Source organism: Styela clava, chromosome 13 (genome assembly GCF_964204865.1).
Source record: "Styela clava chromosome 13, kaStyClav1.hap1.2, whole genome shotgun sequence".
NCBI classification, from domain to species: domain Eukaryota; kingdom Metazoa; phylum Chordata; class Ascidiacea; order Stolidobranchia; family Styelidae; genus Styela; species Styela clava.
In genome coordinates this window covers 2,384,622-2,406,522 of record NC_135262.1, presented here as the reverse complement: position 1 = coordinate 2,406,522, position 21,901 = coordinate 2,384,622, and the positions used below count along the sequence as shown (strand labels likewise).

General features: G+C 38.1%; 2 protein-coding genes across 2 annotated transcripts in view; one reads left to right on the top strand and one right to left on the bottom strand.

Moving 5' to 3' along the window:
* LOC120332710 (uncharacterized) overlaps positions 1–12,894 on the bottom strand; it is a 60,935-nt gene extending 48,041 nt beyond the window's left edge. The window contains exons 1-4 of the mRNA XM_039400019.2: positions 12,741–12,894; positions 12,458–12,591; positions 11,765–11,958; positions 10,471–10,654 (exon numbers count right to left, since the gene is read on the bottom strand). Coding sequence (XP_039255953.2) covers positions 10,471–10,654; positions 11,765–11,958; positions 12,458–12,591; positions 12,741–12,851 — 623 coding nt within the window. The 5' untranslated portion in view covers positions 12,852–12,894. The remainder of the gene's footprint in view (positions 1–10,470; positions 10,655–11,764; positions 11,959–12,457; positions 12,592–12,740) is intronic.
* Positions 12,895–14,360: 1,466 nt separating this feature from the next.
* On the top strand, positions 14,361–21,648 carry LOC120332234 (uncharacterized). Its single transcript, XM_039399438.2, has 8 exons — positions 14,361–14,521; positions 14,651–14,698; positions 15,057–15,117; positions 16,432–16,613; positions 17,720–17,833; positions 18,788–18,950; positions 20,531–20,703; positions 21,490–21,648. Exons 1-8 carry the CDS (start codon positions 14,441–14,443, stop codon positions 21,598–21,600), a joined length of 933 nt encoding a protein of 310 aa, XP_039255372.2. The 5' UTR covers positions 14,361–14,440; the 3' UTR covers positions 21,601–21,648.
* The last annotated feature ends 253 nt before the right edge of the window (positions 21,649–21,901 follow it).

Below are 21,901 nucleotides of genomic sequence, written 5' to 3'. Positions count from 1 at the left end.
GATAGAATCATTATCGTACCTAGGCATTTTGAGAAAGAAATCACAAACACGCAAAACTTGCGCAAAAATACGTGACTGTTCGATCACGTTCAACGTCAACACAAATTCACGTTACAAACGAAAAATAAATATAGTAGAAAAAAATATAGTAGCCCGCTCACATATTTTTAGATATCAATGGCTAATTTTGCAAAGCCTTGTTTGAGGCGAAAGACGTAAAAAAGCGTCGCACGAAAAAACTAACGTCGAACTTTTTCCTACGACGGATACAAAATTAAATCGATTTCAAGTCAACTCAGTGACATTGTCTACGTCACACAATACGAAGTCAATTATGATAAAACAATGTTGATTAAATTGAGGATGAATAATTTATGATATATTCAAATTTCCGATTTATTCAAAAGTAGTGAAAAACTACCCAGTATGCAAATGAGCGTTTAAAAAGTTTGTTCCCAAAAATAGAATTTTTTCGCGCAAAAAATCAAATATATGTTTATTTTATAGCGAATCAACTTAGGTTTAGAACAGGGGTGTGCAAACTGCGGCTCGCGGGCCAAATGCGGCCCGTGGAGAATTGCCGATTTTGATTGGTGTACGGCCCGCGAAACCAAATTTTAATCCAATTTCCTGATTCCAATTTATTATCTATACCTATGACTTTACAATGACGCATGTCATAAGATCCATAACCAATATTTTTGTGTCTGCAACTACTAGAAATCCTATGTTAAATAAAGATGCGGTCCGAGTTTCACCCAGTTATTTGTATCTGTCCCTCATGTATTAAAAGTTGTACACCCCTGCTTTAGAGCATTCGACATTAAAATTGTGAATTTTATCAAATATTTACTCGCCACTATTGATCCGCATACTCCCCCCCTCCCCCTTTTATATGAGCATTTCTCAGCTCAGTGGAAACTGATTTGATAAGCAGTATGATGAACGAGATGCTTGCGGACATCACTAAATCAAAGCTATGACACCAAAGCAATAAAATCTAGAAACGCTACCCACTTATGCAGCGCACAGTAAATCTACTGAGAAGGAACGATTTACTAAAAAGTAGAATTTCCTCATCCTTATTATTATAATCTAAGTGAATTATATTTTTTCATTCAATCTCTAAACCTAAATTTCTTTTCCGTCATTTATTTCATCCCACTTTTCACTTAGCAGCATTCTAAAACGTCAAAAAAGGTCAGTCGATTGAATTAGAATACTTCCAAAATAAGTAATTAGATTACTTAAAAATTTATTTAGCTTATATACCAAACAGCTGAAAAGTTCAGAATCCCAAAAGTGCTTTATAACTTGATTAGCTGTTCTAATTTAATAAATATATAAGGAATGGATATTTATGCATATTCTGAATATAAGCATTATTGGAGGCGTAGCCAAGAATTTTTAAACAGGGGGGGGGGGGGGGGAGTATTTAATATTTAATTTGTCAAGTTAGTCCTTGACAGCTAGGGGGCCCGGTGTTTTCAAATGTCTTGAGCAGGGGTGGGCAACATACGGCCCGAGCGCCGGGTCCAGCCCGCGACGAGATCCGGCCCGCTGACTGTATCCAACCACACTCTGTAATGTGGTCCGACGCATCATTCTTGAAAGTAGCCGATCGCTCTAATCTCACCGCACTGTCAGTGCGAGTTGGCGAAATGAACAATTGTCTTAGTGAACAAGCAATTGCGTTAGCACGCTTGTTAAACAAACAATATAAGGTCAAAGCAGAGAGCGTTGTAAATATTCCCCACTATCAGTTATATTTAGATTTCAAATATAAATAGATTTTAGAAATTTGATTTTGTATCAAGTTTTATTAACCATGGAACATCCCAGGAAACGTAAAGTTGACAGAGAGTGTCGAGCATTTAACAAATATTAGATACCGAAGTATTTTTTGTAATAATCCGGCCCGTCGAGAACTTCATTTTCCCACATCTGGCCCGCCGGCTAGAGAAGTTGCCCACCCCTGGTCTTGAGGGTCTAAAAAGCCTTTCAAGCTACAAAAATATTGCCATGTAAGATACAGAATGATGCTTTTTTACATTTCAAACTCTCGACTTCGTATAACCCAAAAGGTATTATATTACGGTGACCGTTATACATTTGAACCCACATACATTTGAACCCACATACATTTGAACCCATGTGTATATCCGCGGGTTCAATCAATACGCGGGTGCTAAAACCCATGGGTTAGGGTTATTATGGGTTCAATTATCCGTGAAAACCAACAAAAAAATTCCATAGGTGCAATAGCATGAGGGTGAAATTGTCATGGGTTCAAATGTACGTGGGTTCAAATGTGATGAAACCTTATATTACAATAGCAGGTACTCGTTATCTTTATACCATACCAAAGCGTTTCCCAAACTGTTCGTTCGTGCTCCTCCAAATCGTCAGAGAAAAACTTATGGCGCCATTACACGAAGAAAAAAATTGCTACCTCTGAATAAAACTCGATTCGGTAATCATTAATGCGTACTTTATGCCTTTTAAAGTTGGTAAACATGTAGGCATAAAGAATGAAGGCAAAATGTCAACTCTCCGTTCTCATCTCTACCTCAGTTTCCTTTGAAATACTGAAATAATCACTCAAGTTCGCTAAACTCGGTTCAGCAGATAAATAAACTGCTGATAGCGTAATAGCAGCAAGTAGTGTCCACCTCTATTGTTACGTTCCCTTTGCGAACCGCTGTCATAGGACATCACCTACCTTCTGAGCTATGAGTTAGGATTTATTCAAGCCTAGATAGCACCTCGTTTTCATCGATTTCATTCAGCTTATCTTTCTCGGAAACACTTAATTTCACAAACAAAACAACGAACTTTCGGCTTCATATGACCCAAGATGTATTACAATTGTCGGAACTCGCAGGCCTAATACCATAGGTCATCTCTTTCAACGTTCCTCTATGACAGAGATGGCAAACTTTTTGACTAAATGGTTCACACATACATATTATAGTTTTATCACAAATCGAAAGAATGTGCGTCATACATTTAAAATGTGTTAGTCCATACCTATGTGTTAAAATGATAACGCTATCAATGAATATTCTCAAAAATTTCCTGTGGGCCTCTATTGATACATGAATCTGTTCTAACTATCCTAAGCATGGTAGACCTGAGCATTTTTGAATACCTGATGATTTCAGAATCGAATCAAATTATTGTTTCGAATCGAATACTTGGAGATTGATAAATGTATGTTATTTTTTTAATTGTAATCGGTATTTCAGACACATAATTAACTGGAAACAAAGAATATTCTATCACTCAGACAGTATGCTGCGTGTTCACACGCAATAATAAACATTCCAACTCAGAACTAACTGCATTGAAAAAATATGGCTTCAATAAAAAAAATGGGGAATTCGCCTCGACCTTTGGTGGACAGAAAAAATTCAGTCATATGGCAAACTCTCGTCCGGTTACCAGTTCATATCGGGTATGGTGGGATTGGTTAGCCAGTTATTTGTTTCAGATTCATGGACTTGATGGTGGGGGAGTCGTAACTGACCAGCGTTTACATGAACCACCCTACGGCGACGAGGAGTCCAGCAATCCTATCACACATAAATATCCCCCGCGGGACTCGATCCAACGGAGAGTAATCGGAGGTGAGGCGGCGAGCGTATTCCTACCGCTTGGTACGATGCGCCACACCGCCGAGCCTATCTCACTAAATCATCTTGCCGACTTGTCAGAAAAACAATGAGCAATCGAAACCTATGTATTGGAATTTCCCTTTTCAATAAAGCCCGCGTTTTCAACGGCGGTTGAGACCACTTCAAAAAAAAAAAAAAACAGCAAGTTAACATGAATTTGCTGAGCAACTGAACATTTCTAAATGTTTTTTATTAATTACTGCTTGTAGGCTGTACACGTGATCCACCCAATCTGCTGGTATTTTTTCACGGGGTCCGATCCTATAGCGGGGATATGCAACATTTTAGTCTGTGGGCCATATAACGTCAGACGGTATCTAGCTAGGCCACACAAAAAATTTAGTTTTTCCATGTACGCAACGGATTAAAAAATTCCCCGCATTGTAGAATGTTAGTTATTACTTATCGATCTTGATCGGTAAGTATGTTAATAGGTAGGCCTATTTGTCTGTTTGTTAGACACTTTCGTATGTTACGCGATATCTCACAAAAACGTGGTTAAATTTTTTTTTTTTTTAATAATCAGCGAGTTATTAAATACATATATTTTTGGAAGATCGATAAGTCGGCGGTCTCCGATCGCTATCTCGTTTAACATTTTAGTGGGACGGTTTAATTTTTCGAAATCTTGCATAGTTTGTCAACAACAGCTTTGACAGAAGTTGCAGGAACCCGTACTGACAAAATAAATTAGCGACAACATGGGCGTCGCGGGGAAGAGAAGAGAATGTGGCTATCTCTTAGTTAGCCTTACGGGAAAACGACGGAAGATTTAGCGCAGAGCAAAAAAAACATGTATTTTTACCAATGTGAATGCCTTTTACACCTAAACTGTCGGATAAGGATGCTTGATGGAGAATAATCTGTGTGTTGACAAGGGCCACACTAAATTGATTGGCGGACGGGGTTGTGGCTGATGCGGTTGAGGGCCGCCCCCGCCCCCCCCCCCCCCCTTTTGAAACGTAAGAAAAGTGTTCTGTATCATATACATAGCAATTTCTTCGTATCTTGCGCTTTTCGTATCTACGATTTTTAGACCCTCAAACCGGACTCGCTAGCTGTTACGGTCTAAGTGGCAATTAGATATTTCAGACCACCCAATTCCTTTGAAAATTCTTTGCTACGGCCATGACTGCCATACGTTACTACAAAAAGACAAATCTGCGATATATCTCTGTACTGTACGGGCTATCAAGCTGTATTACTATAGAATTACACCTAAGTAATACCCATGTGATCTCGTATATCAAGTAACACTGTGAAAAAAACACGTAAAATTACAAACAATTTAACAATGATTTAAACGCCCAATAAAGGGTTAAATATCAATTCAACGAGTTTGTATTAGCAAGGTTATCGATGTACATTTTTGATGATAAAATTCGTGTTAAATTTACAATTTTTTTGCAGTGTGCTTCCGTTGTTAAACGCATCACTGTGGTGCAATTTCCGCCATGACTATACGGACTTTGTGATTTGTTAGTTTGTTTATTATTTTGGATTAAATATTCGCCCTCAACTAATATGCACGTACTTGAAAGTATGTTTACGTTCAAGGTCACAGGGTTTAAGTAATGAAAGTATTGTGCGAGTAAAGCGTGTCTAAGTCGTATTTTTACAAGCTTACTCAAAACAAGGTTCTGTATAAGCAGCTCCTGATTTCTTGGAGGCCGAAATAGTCAAAAGGGATGAACTTTGAATTATATGCTATCCGAGCGCTTATATTGTTGTTATATTGTTGTAAACTGCTTGTCTGAGAATGCCTGATTTTGGTCAGACGAAACGTTACAGAAATACATTTGTGTTAGTTTGCGCAACAGGACTCTTCAATTGCATAGTGCGCTCAATGTCTCCGCGCTTATAATTGGAAATACTGAATATTTCTGGTGATGTATTCCAGTATGAAAACTTCTATAATAAAGGCGTCCATCAGAAAGTACCGCAATAGGACAGTGAATGCTTATTCAAACCCATCTAGATCATCGACACCATATTCTAATCTTGGTCGCGAAAAAGAGAGTTCTCCAAACTATTAATGAGTAAGTTCAAACTCAAATCTGATTACTACGATCAAAAATCGCGATGCTAACGAATTTCAATCCATACCCCTCATCCAAAAACCCCACTTAAAACCAATATTTCTAAAACCGTTTCCCAAACTATTACAAGGATCAAAAAAGCTCGTAATCCGGATCTGCTTCGACTATTCATACGATATTTCAAAACTATGGAAATCGCTCAAAATTCTGAGTCATACTTCGGGTTGATATTGCTATTTTCTAGACCTTGATTTAATTGTGTTGCCTATACGAAATATAGTCGCCTTATAGAAACGACAGATTCTAATTTGGATGCGCTGGCCAATACTATGAGAACTAGCCTAACCTCACACGAAACCCACAACAGCCAGCCAGACCAGATCATAAAAAGCGATTGATTTCGATCTCACAGTCACGAGTGAGGCGATTTTAGACAGTTTAGTAGATTTCTAAATTATAACGATATTGTTAGACTTGTTTGACTACCCTGGCCAAAGCTAATAAAAAAACTCAGCTCAGGTGAAGAATTTTAACGCTATCGCAACCAAAAATCCTATCACAATCAGTCTAAAACTAGCACAGCCTAATACAATATCACATTCGCGCACAAGCGCGCCAAAACGTAGGCTATTCAAATCGACCACACCAAACCATATTTCATACCTACGAAACGAAAATCGCTGACTCATACTACGGATGGATGCTGCTATTTCCTAGAGTATATTGTGTTTACTGTCCGGAAAGCGTGGGCTTTACGCATCCATGGATCATACTTAATCGTAGATAATGTTTAAGAAATTAAATTAAATAAATAAAAATAATTTGTGGTGCTGTGTTACGGTCCAAATATAGCGTAAGCCATAATAGCGATAGCGATTCTATGATGCAATGGTTCCCAGCCATTTTTTTCAAGCTCCAAATTGTGTAAAAATAAAGTTCGTAAAGTCTCGCGGGTACTCCTGATGTCGCACAACCTGAACCCTGACCTGGTACACAACCTGAGTTCAGGTTGCGCGCCATCTTGGTGCGCATACTTCAGGAGGTCCGTCTCGCGACCCAAGGATGTGCTCAAATACTGAACGGCATGTAGTGATATTAGGACAGCAAAATTAAATTACAATTTCGTCGTTTAGTTACAATTTAAATTCGTATATGAGTTCTAATCCATAAGACTGAGATATGAATCGGAATTTATCTCCAGTTCGTGTTTGAGACTGAAATACACGACCTTGCGTGCCCAGGGGCGTACCTAAGAATTTTCAAAGCGGGGAGTTTAAAATTTCTAATCGCCAGGGTTGGCCTGCAACAGATAGCCGGTTCGGATCTACAAAAAAATCTTATTTACATTTCAAAAGGGGCAGGTGATCGACGAGCAACACCCGCTCTCAATGGATAGGTCCATGTGCGTGCTTACCCCAAATTCGGCGCTCCGTAAGTATCCGTGCCAAGATGACGCACAATCTGAACAACCCTAACCTGGTACACATACTATGTTCAGGTTGTGCGCCATCTTGGTACAAATACTTCGGGAGTACCGACAATTCCTATCCTCTCACAAAATGCATCTCGTAAAAAACAACACATGTACTAAAAATCTGAATTGAATGAAAACTAGAAGTCACCACAATTCGAACATAAGCATCTTTAAACTTAGGTTTTTATTCGCATGTCTCAAAATTTATATTCTAAAACTTCTAAATATAGTTCTTCTATTTTAGATATGGTTACAATTTCTAGTAAAATGCTTATAAAAAGATATCTGTGACGTCATATGTGTAGTACTGTGCCGTAATATTTGCAGATAACTGATAAAAATTATGTCAAATTTATTAAAATGAAAATATAAAGCGATAAAGCGTAAAATAATGCAACATTAATAAGTGATTTGTGACGTTGTTGCACGTAATAATGACAAATTTGAACATGGATGACTAAAGCTATATCACCATGAGCATTGCAATCATAGCAACTTGAATGTAGCAGAAAAGGTGACCCTCTCTGAGTTCATACTATTGACCGTTGTGACGCGATGGCGTGTTCGGATTTTACGTAAGGGCTTTTTAGCAAACGACGCGAGACAAGTCCTTCCAGAGCACAGTACACGAACGGCATAGGGAAGCTAGTCGGGAATATGGCGCTCCAGAAGTGTGTGTACCAATATGGAGGTAACTAATTTTGTTTGCCTACTTTACATCAAGTTGTGTAAATGGACTGAAACCTATGAGCAGGGGTATATTTGCTTGGCTAACACAGACGGTCTCGAACTCGTGATAGAATTAAAATAAGGAAAATCGGAATAAAATTATAGCCTAACCCTAACCGCACACACACTGCGGTAGGGTCACCATATTTGAAAAAGCAAAATTCCGGACAGTGCATGACTATTTTCATGACCTCGTAGTAAAAAATATGCGCACGGTAAGAAATAACAATGTTCTGTATTGGCAGCGTGCACAGTACAATTGCAGATGCAGTAAAATTCCGGATTCCGGACATTTGAGCATTTTTAAATTCTTCCCGGACGCAAAATTTAACCCTACACAGATCACCATGTATGAAGCAGCATATTTGTTGACTAGGTTTGTTTAAATTCATTGAAATTTCTCCAGATTACCTAGCGCCACACCTACGTGGTTTCCTACGTACAGCACGTAACATACGTATCATGCGAATAGCTAGATAATTCAAACCTCACGCTATACCACTAGTTTGGGATATATTTCACGCTATAGTTTAGTACACCTCACGGTATAATGGTACCTACCCCCTTTTGTTATTGTAAGCTTACACACTTGCCCATAACATGGTGTATTCTTTAACATTCTTGCATTTGTATATTGAATACAAATCTTTTCGACGATAGCCATGCATAAAACAAATAGAGGATATGAAGCAATTTGCGAAGAAAACCTTTAGCGCAAACTGCAAATTTTGTCAGAATTCTCGTTGTCTAAGATAAATCTAACTGTTTACCGTTTAGAATAATAAGCATTCTAACGCAGAGCTTAATAATAAACATCAATTCGTATTTGTTCAAATCAGACGGTAACCCAAAAGTACGGCGTAACGCGCTGAAATTTAGCCAACTGTAGGGCTCATTACCGCGCCGTGTGCGTAATAGGAAGTGCGGTGCATATAGATTTTGCACTGCTACTCTTTAAGCTATCCGCACGGGACTACTGGCTTTAATGATGATCGTTATGGGACATAATTTATCAACCCTGATGGTAGTCATAGCTTTATCGGTAATTACTCTAAAAGCCAGCTCACTTTTGCCGCTCATAGAAAAGCCTGTTTCCGCGTGGTGCATAGTTTATCGCTTCACGAACAGAAAGACTAGGTGGAATATAGTATCGATTTGACGCAGCTTTAGGGGCTCATTTTGCCCTAATTGTTTGACGTACTCTTGAATATTTTATTTACTCAATCTTTACTGGGTCCTTTGCTAAGGTCACGCGCAGGTCGCACTCCTGCTTTTATACAGTTTAGTACTTTATGATAAGTGCATAAAGAAGCATCATATTGATAAAGAATTATAGAATATTAATGATACAACAAATACAAAGCAAAATTACTTCCAAAGAACGACAAAATTCCTTCCCGTCTGGGTTGAATAACTCTATAACCCATTGAACAAAAATCACAACTTTGTAATAAATTTCCCCTCCAATGGCGTCTATGAAAACCAGAAGACCTACGAACTATAGCGTTAAAGAATCTATATACACCGCACTCGCTATTATGTGCACGGCGCGTTAATTAGCCCGGAAGTGGCCAAAGTTCAATGTTTTGTGTTTGATTACGGAAGCAATACCTTTGCGCTACCGCCACACAGCTTGTAAATGAATAAGAATCATATAATGCTCCACGTTGCGCTGAATGCAATATTAGAACAAGCGGTTAGAATAAACTAAAAATTAAATATTGTTGAAAATGTGAACGTTTTTTATACGAGATATTCGTTGATAAACTATCTCCTATTAGTCCAAGGTACACTGACTTAAATTGGTACAAACGGCTCGACGTCATAGCGCGATCTTTCTCTTCAAAACCCGCAGCTACAAGAAAATTTATCAAAAACTGAGACTAAAGTATTGAGTTATGAGCTTTTAGCGAATTTCACCTTCAAGTCAAGTTTATTTTTTTCAACCAGTAAATAAAATAAAAAATATAACACAAAAAATACGTAAGTGCTGAAATTACTTAACAATCGATCCATGAGGCCCAGAAAAAAAAAATCGGAAACGATTAAATTGCCTCACAAATATAAAAAAAAAATAGAGCTGGTGATCTACGTCTAATAAACCGCATTTACAAAATAATTATTAAGATCAGGTAACAAAAATGTACACCTACCTACACGCATGCTGTCGTGCTAGCAAAGCCACTTCGTTGCACATTTTTTAAAGACTGGGTTAAAAAAAATCCATGGATTCCAGAAAAAGCTCGAAAACGATTAAATAGCCCAATGAATTTAAAAAATAGAGATGGTACCTCCTACCTTCAAAAATCCGTAGCATGAAGAAAATTATCAAAGCCAGACAAGAAAAACGTACATTACCTACACGTATTCTGTCGTGCTACCAGCGTCGTGACACATTTTTAGAAATATGGGTTAAAACAGTCAATCCATGAAGCCCAATATAAGCTCAAAAGCAATTACATAGCCTCATAAGTATAAGAAAATAAAGGACCTCAAAGAAAAGTAGCATCAAGAAAATTACATAAAGCGGACAATGAAGAAGTACACCAACCTGCACGCGTGTTGTCTTTTCCATCTTTCGAAGGTATTCAATGTAAGATAAAGAACTTCGTCATTAAGATTCGGCCTCAATTGACCAATAGCACGTCGCCACATCATAAAGGGGTCACCATCAGTCGGAGATGGTTTGTCCAACATCTGGTATTGCTTTAATACTCCACTTTGGTTAGCGATTCCTGAAAAGATTATGGACGAATTTATTCTGAACGCGATTGTTAGTTAGAACAACCCCCCCCCCCCCCCCCGCCACTCCATTATCTGTGGCCCACGTCGCATTCGGAGACGAATCAAAAAATTGCATTTCGTGTTGTTTCGTCATAAAATTAACCAAAAAAATCTTTTGACATATTGTTGCATCATTAATGTCACTAAATTGACTAGTGTTATGGCTTGCTGAGGTAACTAGCGAAGTCAAACGAGCAAAGTTCTTGGCACTATTATGGCCCGCGAACAATGCAAAAGTATTTTTGTGGCCCGGGGAGCTGCCAATCTTGGACCACCCTGGTCGAAATTATTATATGTATAGTGTTTAAATATTGTGAGATACCGATTAGATTTTCCACTATTATTAAACTTGCTGTACTTTAAAGATCATTTTGTTTTCCTGATCATGTTAGCCTGGTGACCGTACATTTGAACCCATGTACATTTGAATCCATGCGTATATTCACGGGTTCAATCTATATGCGGGTGCTAAAACCCATGGGTTAGGGTTAGTATGAGTTTATCTATCCGTGAAACAAAAAATTTCCATAGGTGCAATAGCATACAGGTGCAATTGTCATGGGTTCAAATGTACGTTGGTTCAAATGTAATGGAACCTGTTAGCCTATATATATTTATAGTTCAGTTATTTCAGTACAATAAAAACAATTGAACTATTGCACAGGGGTTCAAAGTTGAAACCACTGATGTCGAAAGTTGAGAATCTTAATTGCCTCAGGCAAATGGGGTGTGATAAATTCTGTAGGCATTGGCGAATAGGAAAGATCACCTCACCTGTAAGCATTTTATCTTGGCTTACGTATTAAAACATGTTAAATACCACTGTGAGAAAGAACTTTGTGAGAATATCAAATTGAAAAATAGTGGAATTTGCGATTCGCGTAAATGGTTCTTTCACAAATTGAACTATAGTACGTTAAAATTAACATAAACTGTGCGTGAGGGGTGTAATTCGTGTGGAGAAATTGAGACTTTAATTTGTGCATATATTGGATATTTGCGTAAATGGTAATTCGCACAAATGGTTTTCCCACGATACCTTCAATCCTACAACAACTTACCTATAACTCTTGCAGCTGGCCTTGCAACACATACTCGAAGATATCGAAGAGGCACCAAACGCCGTAACTCAAGGGGAATTCCTCCAGGGACGACAGCATCTCTTTCCACTTGGTAAAGTCTGTACAGTCGCGCCATAATGAGCCAGTTCTTAGTAATGGCGAGAGTGCGCACATCTCGGAGAGCAACTTTTCGTCTAAAACAAAATGGTATACCTTGAAAAATAAAATAGAGTGACGCCAACGCTAGCTCTCCATCTAATGCACTGATTTAGATCTGAACTCAAAAATACAAACGCCGAAAATGTTTTTTTGTGAAAAATCCTCCAAGAAGGTTTAATTTCGAGTTTCTGGCTTGGAAATAAAATTTACTAATTACGAACCAGGGCGGATCAACAAAAACAAAATTAGCATCTTCGGGTATAGGGTGACACTGACGCAAAATATAAATTTGGCGCACTTCATAGGATGTGACTTTCCAAATGCAAAAACTTAGTTGCATTTGTATTAAATTAATTACATTATTCAAAAAATATTGTAGCGCGAATTAAAAACTAAATTTTATATTGGTTGTAGGTTCGTTAATATTTTATAATGGAAAAGGTTTATGTAAGTACGGACCGATTATACACCTCACGAAACGAGCTTGCCTAAAACCCGCATTCCGTAAAAAATTATTGCCAAGAGAGTACAGACCTTTTCTTTGCAAGCTTGTCTTCGTAATACGTTTGGCATGCAGTATCAGGTCCTGGCTTGAATGGTATAAAGTCGCCTTCAGCTAATACTTTCCATTTTTTGAACAATGAATATTCACCAAATGAGAGAAGACACTGAAATGAAGACTTATTTAATGAGCTCGTAAGCTTTTATTTGTAATTTTTTTTTTTTTTTTGAATTAGTGCAGAGCAAGGCGGTTGAATTACACGATATTTGGTAATTTAGAACTGAACATTAATTTTTATATTTTCTATCGTTTCACCTGAACTTTGTTTTTCGCAGGAGCAACATCCAATTCATAACTTAATTTATTCTCGAGTGATTTCCGAACCTCAAGATCTTGTTCTTCGTCGACCTGAGGAAGACGAACCATCTCATCGAGAGGGTTCCGTTGCTGCCTGAAAATAGATTCAGTGGTTATCAAATCAAATCAAATCAAATCAAATTGACAGGATCTGTGGCCTCTATCCAAAGACTCTTACCGCCCTGTGGCCCTGCTCTTCAGTAAAAATAAAAATAAATTTTGTTTTGGCGGGTCCCATCAATTATTTCATGCGCCACTCTTAATAATAAAAAGTCAGCAAACGAAGGCAAAAGAATCATGGGTCACATACAAAAAATTAACAAATCGCAGGTAAAATAATTTACCGTAAAGTCATGTCGACATCACAAATGTAGCTATAGAAAACAACCCCTGAGAACCGCTCGGTGGTCCCCTAATTAGAATAGCCGATGGGCAAATTTTAGAAACCCTGGATAAGATATTATGAACTGCACCATGATACAAAAATTGACAACAGGACAAACACACAGAACGGAAGTTGTAACAACTTCAAATGATGTTCGAACACGTGCCTTGAAAATGCAAACTTCTTGGAAAACCTCATTACGGCATAGAATAAAAGTGAAAAGGAATATATAAGAAATACTCGATGGTCGGGCGTCATGTTTGGGAGCATTGAAATAATAGATAAACTAAATGAAATTTAATTCGATGAAATGCTCTCCAATCAACAATTAAGCATGTGAGAATTCACACCAGTGATTTGCACGCAGGAAAAAATGGAAACACAAACAATAATGTAGTAAACATGCACACACAATAACAGATATATTCTGCTGGATTTAAAGATAAAACGCTTACTTTTCATAATCGCCTCTTAGCCAGGCGCTGACTTTTTCTTTTGAGCCCTGTTTTCGAGTATCCGGAGGTCCAAATACCGAAGAGTTTGAGGAATTCGAAGTTAATTCTAAAGCTGCCTGCAGTCCTGTCTCTGTATTTCGCCGTTCTAATGCAGCAAAAGACATCAGCCTAAGTCTATTCTAGTATTTTAGTTAACGTTAGTTATTACCGGTAACCTAGACTCCTGGCCTACCTACCTAAGCTCAAGATTAACACTCCTGCACTACCTTTGTTATCTGTGTTATAGAAAAGAAATAATTTTAAGTTTATTCTTGAGCTTGGTGGGCGAAAAGAAGCCTTCAACCGAATTTAAAAGCACTGGACGGTTTTCCTACCTCCAAACAGTAACACAATACATTAAGTAAGGTAGACAATAAGGAGAAATTACAAATTTGATTTAGCTCCACTTAATCTATATACTATGCTATGCCTTGCTTTCTAACTCACCCTACTTCACATAACACCACCCAATAATTCACTAAACACCAGTGCAAAAAACCCCAGCAAACTATTACAGACATTTTCTATTACAGGCCCAGCACTCGACCTAAAATACAGAATCTTTCAATTTTCACTTTTAGCAAATTGTGGTTATTTTAGGGCAATTGTGACGTTGCTTAGCAACAGAAAGTGATGTAATAATAATAGCTTTAATGATGTCATAAATCTATTTTGTGCAGTCAAGCGTTATGTATCGAGGCAACGTAAACGCGAGGAGAGGATTTCAAAATCAGTTTGTTCAAAAAGTTTCAACTTTTTAGCACTTCTGAAAACAAATCATGCCGAAAAAGGGACTCAAGAGCTTAAAAAGCTGCAGTCCATCTTGCTGCAGAAGAAAAAGTAACACTTTGAGCGATGAAGTGAGTTTTTATTAATCATACGGTAAATCTGATTGCTGAAAAAGTCCAGTTTACCTTGGTTCAATTCCTGAAAAAATGGCAGACGACGGCTGGAGCTATCATTAAAAGTATTTATCAATTACATTTCAGGAATTTGATGATCTTCAGACAGTTGCTTTGACAAATCGTGTGGTCGAGGTGAGTGAGACTTGATGTAAAATTAGTTATAGCCTAGACCAGCTAAGCTAATGTTAGCTTATAAAATTTGGTCTTTAATCACAGTAACATAAATTATGCTCATGTTATGCTACAAAGATGAAAAAATGACGTAGCACAGTGAGGCCTAACGTTAACGTTATCACTTCCATAAATTTTATTTTCATGAGTAAATAGGATAACAATGAAATTTTCGGTACTCAGTTTTCTTATTCTCCGACCCACAAGCTGAAGTCTTTATTCCTTGAGAAATATAGTTACTTATCTATTTTGAGGGCTTATGAGTAATTGTATAACCTCAGGCAAATGGTTGGTTCAATATTACTCAAATAATTTTTAGGAGACCGAGACAGAGGGACTGATAAGGCATCCTCATGTCAGTACAGGATCATTATCCGAAGGTAGTTTCTTTACTTTTTTGCAATAATCTAAGAAAACAGTTATCACAAGTTATGTTAACATACGTGTCCGGAAATTTCGCCGCATAGGAAAATTTGCAGCACAAAAGATCTCCGCAATGGCATTTTTGCTGTAAAACAAGTATTTGTGATAGCTAGGGCTGGGCATTTTCGAATACTTTGTGATTTCAGAATCGAGTCGAATAATTTTTTCGAATCGAATCGAATCTCGAATACTTGAAAATATATAATTGTAAGCGACTTTATTATAGTAATTGGTCCTCTCAACAAATGAATTACTGAAGACATAGAATAAATCACCCAGATAGATTACTGAGCGTTCACACAGAATAACAAACACGTTTTATCAACAACTCACTACAGAAAATAGTCATATGTTAGAATTTCGTTGAAAAAATATGACTCCTATGAAAAAAAAATTGGGGATTTCACCTCAACCATTAGCGGAAAGATAAAAACAAGATGGCGGCGATTCGAAATTTAGCTCTGAACCGATTCGAATAATTTACTATTCGATTCGAATATTCGATTCGAAATGCCCAGCCCTAGTGATAGCATGAAAAATCACCGCAAGAGCATTTGTGATAAAAATAGTTAGGTTCTTATGGTTAGGTATGCTCTTAAATAACGAATCTTTTTCAAATAAAAAGGTACTTCAAAGACCCAACTGTTTTTATCACAAATACTTGTTTTACAACGAAATGTAGATACGTATAATAGTGTGGTGGTGAGAAGAGGCGTTATAAAAATGTATTCGTGTTAGGGCGAAGCAAGACTCTTGAATCAATAATAATTAATCACGTGATCGGGTGAAAACAAGCTTCTCGGTTTTTTAAACATTTGCATTATTAACCTGAGAATATTACCAAATGGGAGTTTTTGGGTTCAAAAGTTTATGTGTTACACATATGATAAAAATAATCATTTATAATCGTGAAGCAGTAAAATAGGGAAATAAATCTATAAAAAAAAATTGATACCGACAAAGACCCGCAAACGGGGAAAGTAGTGTAGGCAATCGCTTCTTCAATCAATCCTGTATAAAACATATCAACGGTGACCGTACATTTGAACCCATGTGTATATCCGCGGGTTCAATCTATATGCGGGTGCTAAAACCCATGGGTTAGGGTGAGTATGGGTTCAAATATCCGTAAAACAAAAAAATTTCCATAGGTGCAATAGTATGCAGGTGCAATTGTCATGGGTTCAAATGTAAGTGGGTTCAAATGTAATGGAACGCATATCAACTTGAACAAATTTTCATAAATAATAGTTGTTTTTACTTTTATTCAGCCTCCCCTGTAAACATTTCTCAGCGGGCACATCCTGAGAGCCCAAATCAACAAAAACTATCTATTGGAAATCGAGCAAAGGCCTACCTTCCTGAAGAAGTCAATCTTTCAAGCGACGAAGAAACAAAAGATCTCAATCAGAAATCGGTTCATTTTGCAGTGTGTCATGACCCGGATGCCAAGGTATTTATTTCAAACTTACCGCTGATGGCGTATTTTTACTAAGGAGGGTGTGGTGACGATGAAACAAACACAGAATGCCATAGAGGTATCTTTTACGTATGATAAAATGCCGATTTCCACATTTTGCGTGTCGATGCTGCGATGCTGTAACAGCTAACGGGTCCGGAGGCCGGAACACGTGGGTTTCAAAAGTCTTGCAGGTCAAAATGCGTTTCAAGTTATGAATTTTTTTTATGCATCGTTGGAAGCATCGTTGGCTATTTTTATCATAACTAAGAAGGGCGAACATTGAATATAAAATACAGTTTTGGTTATGTTTTATTGCTCTCAGTTAGATCAGTCAAAATGTACAAATAAATTGTCATGTCAAACATGTTTGATCAATCTTATAAATGTTATAGGGAGGAATTCAAATAATGAATTTTAAAAGTATTACTAAATTCATTTTTGAAAAAGGGTCCGCGTGTCTGCTTTTGTGTGACTGCTTATATAGATCCTTGTTCAGAATAAAGTTGTTAAAAACTTCAAGCTAATGGCGCGGCGGAGTGGCTCAACGGGCTAAGCGTTAGGAATACGCTCGCCACCGCACCTTTAATTACTCTGCATGGGTTCGCAGGTTCGAATCCCATGCAGAGATGGTTATGTGCGAGAGGATTGCTGGACTCCTCGCCGTCGTTGGGTGGTTCACGTAACCGCTGGTCGGTTACGGCTTCCTCCACCACCAAGTCCGTGCTTCCGAAAACAAACAATACAGTATAACTAATCCCATACCAGACTTGGAAAGGTAACCGGACGAGAGGCCGTGGTTCGCCATATGAATAAGCCGTCTTACCGGGATAAATATGTAAAATCCTATCCTATCCTATCCTAATACTAGAATCTAAAGATACGTTAAGCTTTTGGGTTTTTCGGAGTTCGAAGTCAATATTTCAGAATATTAAAATTTTTAATATTAAATAAAAGAAGAAATGCGTTCATTTAAAGTATTAAGCATTAGAATACCCCGCAATCGCGAGATGGGAGTCAACCGGAGGCAATTATATGGAATCCGGAGTCGGATATACAGCTCTAATGAGCGCTAACGCGATATTATATTATACTTGTAGGACACTCGTGAACAATACAGAAGCACACCTGTAAAAGATAAGCAACATAAATCCCAGCAATACAACGAAGAACATTTCTTTATGAGTTCCAGTGATTCGGAGAATATTGTGAAGGTAATTGATATGGATTGGGTTTGAGAAGGTCACGAACATTCATTCAGAATAACAAGAGAGCTGTGCTCAAATATATGGACACGTCACAAAATGTCGCTATTTTTTATTCTGGCACATAAAAAACGAATCTCTTGAAGTCCAAAGAAATTTTTGAAATGAGTAAAAGTAATAGCCTTCTGGCAAAAAAATCAATCTTTAACCACTGAAAATTTCAAAGCAATTGGTCCAGTATTCAAAGAGAAAAGCGATTTCATCATGACGAAAGTTAAGAATAATACTAATACCAAGAACAACAACATAATATTGAAACGATCGTTATGTACACTGACGTGTCCAAAAATAGACTCGCTTCTGAGTTATGTTTTATAAGCGACAACTGGAACGATTCTCATTGGTCCTGTGTTCAATCCGCCTTCTCGCACTTTACTTATAATTTTTGGACACTTTTAGTGGACATAACGATCGTTTTGTTGTTATGTTGTTCTTGTTCATTGACACGTTTTGAAGAAATCGCTTTTCTTTTTGATTACTGAACCAATTGCTTTGAAATTTTCAGTGGTTAAAGATGGAATTTTCCTCCAGAAGGCTATTACTTTTATTTTTTGCTATCACCACATAGTAAGCTTCATTGGTAGCGAGCGTGAAAACCTTGTAACACTTCAAACACGTTGCTCATCTTCTACGCGTACAACCATGGATGCGAATGCCTTGTTACTTCTATCATTATCTGAATAAAATGGCGGGAACGGGGTATGAGCTCTGCAACTGAATATATACATTTCAAACATGCAAAGTTCTGGTGATTTTTCACGGTTTTTGCTACGATCTAGATCTAACTTGGCAATTAGAAAATTTCAGAGCCCGGCTACGCTTATGTATGGAACAAAAACCCCTGCGGAAACGGGATTTGAGACCTACCATACCTACAACTGAGTACATTTCAAACTTTTACAGATCTCATTAGCAGACTTGAAAACGTACGTTCACGAATACGTTCGCAAAATAGTGGAGTCAGCCTTGACAGCAGTGGCCAGAGAAGACTATATAGGAAGAAACGAAGATATAGCGAGTCCCAGTGGTGTCAAAATAACGGAGAAAGAAGGCGATGATGATACAGGTTCTACATCAGTGGTTCCCAACCTTTTATGACTCGTGGCCCCCTTCCAGAGGCTATTAGCGTTTATGGTTCTCTGTTCATCATTCCAGTGGTATTTTGATTGGTAGATTCCAAATCCCATCATATTCAAACAATATCAAGCTCAGCAAAATGAGAGTACCCTGTGAACTAGGAAGAACGGAGAGTTTCCTTGTGAAGTGAAATGTAAAATCAGTTCTGAGTCTAGCATTATGACCCCCGTCCAACCGCTCTGTGGCCACATTGGGAGGGAGAGGGGGGTGGGGGGATCACGGGGAAGGGTTCAGTTTTTCGATCTAAATTAGAAGCACAGAATAACGGAGTATTGTTTGAGATCGGGTAACTTTGATAAACTTCGTTATAATCCACATCAAGCGTGCCTCAATATAAATCTTTAGATGCAAGTGAGTTCTTGTAATATATCTTTGAGCCAGTGATTCCAAAATCGCGGCCCGCGGGCCAATTACGGCCCGTGTAACGATTTAATATGGCCCGCCAAATTTGAGTGAAATAGTCCAACATTTAAATTTTTTTCTTTAGCGTTCAAGATACCGTCAATAGTTACTTCATCATCACAGTTTCAGCACGTGTATATTCGTAACAGCTCTTCAAGTTTACCGGTATCCTAATTATACGTACCGATATCGGTCCATTGCAGGCGCTCCCCACTCTTGGGCCGCGAATATCCTTCCGCTTCTAATTTTGGCCCCCGGTCAATCAACTTTTGGAACCATTGCTGTTCTTGCGTGAAGGTTTACTCCGTAATGATTGGCTATAGACACGGAATGGATGCCCGGGAAAACATCTAATATCACGTCTATTTCTGTGTAACACGAAGTGGACTATTGTATCATTTTGCTAAATTGTTGTTGTGTGAAAAATCGCTTTTCTGTGCAACTTATGGGCCCAGTTATTTCAAATTCTAGTTACTGAAAGGTGACTGATGTCGCTAGAGGGCTAATACCTTTTAGCCAAGACAAAACTAGCTTTCGAGCTTACCATACTGCCGTGTTTCCCCGAATATAAGACCTAGCCTAAAAATAAAACCTAGCCTGACTTTTAAAAATGATTTTAATATCACCTAAAATAATGTAGAGTCGATAGCGCGACTTTTTTTTTTGAAGAAAAACGTGTTATTTATTAGTAAATGAGTACCGGTTTTCATATTTTGTATATATATTTGAAAATCTCGTAATTCTCTACTTTGGTAATTTGTTTTTGATAAATGAAAATAAAAGACATCCCCTGAAAATAGCCCAAGTGTTATTTTTCGAAATAAAAGTGAAATAAGGGTATTTCCGTACTGTGTGTACCAGATTAGGGTTAGGCCATAATTGTATTCCAATTTTAGTTCTATTACGAGTTCGGGGATTGTCTGTGTTAGCCAAGTGAATATATCCCCTGTCCCTTGGTTTCAGTCCCTTTACACAACTTGATGTAAAGTATGCGAACAAAATGAGTTACTTCCATATTGGTACACACACTCCTGAAGCGCCTAAATAAGACCCTGTCACGATGTGCGACCTTTTAATATATTTAAGCATCGCTCTCTTGTTTCGCAGATGACGGAATAGACGTAAGCAGCTCAGACGAAACCGATTTGATCAGCAGCATGGTGGACGATATGCTTGCTGACATCACCAAAGTTATGACGTCAAAGCAACAAAATCCGGAAACTCCAACGGATGGCAGCGTTAGTGACGTAAGCACCGTGACATCAGAATCGGTTAGACAGGTAATTAATCGATTATTAAGAACAAAGCCGGTCTAGTCGCTCATATGTTACTCAAAAATTTGTAATTACCAAGAGTTAGAACAGTGGTTACCAAACATCACATGGTATCCAGACCGGATAGCGACTGTCAAAACAGCGAGTGTCATAATGGCGACGTAATCAAGTGAGCGACTGTCATAATGGCGACCGCAATAAAACAGCGACTGTTATGATAGCGACTTAACTCGTGTAAGGGTTAGTCCAAATAAAATGTTGGGGGGGGGGGGGAATGTTTGGGGTCGCTCTATTGACAGTCGCTATTTGGAATTCGAGCCACCTCACATTACATAAAACCCTGTTTAGGTTTTTTTAGGTATTCTTAGCTAGTGCTGGGGTTGACGTTGGACAACGTTACATATATCCATGGTACGGTGGGTGGCGCGTCGTACTAGACGTTAGGAATACTATTGTCATCGCTTCTCTGATTATCTTGTGCGGGTACGAATTCCACGGGAAATTATTGTGTGCGAGAGGATTTCTGGACTCCTTGCCGTCGTCAGGTGGTTCACGTAATCGCTGATCGGATACTGCCTCCTCCACCGTAAAAACCATGCATAGGAAACAAATACCTGGCCATCTAATACCATATCCAACATGGACTTGTAACAACAGGCCACGGTACACCATACGATTGAGCCATCTTTTCGACTTTTCTCACTCCCGTGATAAAATGATATCTTATTTTTTATCCTATCTTTGTGACCCCTGTTTCTAATTAGTCGTCTAATCACCCATTTTCTGATTTAGATAGAGAGCTTATCATCTCTTGAATGGGACGGGTACGAGCCTCTGCTCAGAGAAGAGCCTTCGTTCAGTGATGTCGCAACTCGTATTCCAGCAACTTCTACAACAAGTTGATTTTTTATTTCTAATATTTCTTAACCGTTGTTTTTGTTATGGCAAATAAAATTTAAACAAAAATTTGTATGTGGTCTGGCAGGACATGGTTGTGAAGTAGAGCAAATGCACAATGGACCGAAAACATTTCGGATATTACTATTACCGTGAAAATGAAACATCTCAATGAAACATTCAACGAAAAGTTGATCTTATTTTGATGAAATTTGATGTGACATGGCCGCATTGTACTCCGAGATATTGAAAATACGATTTCGTCTCCATATATATATATTTGCAAAAACATGCCACGAACCTTCGC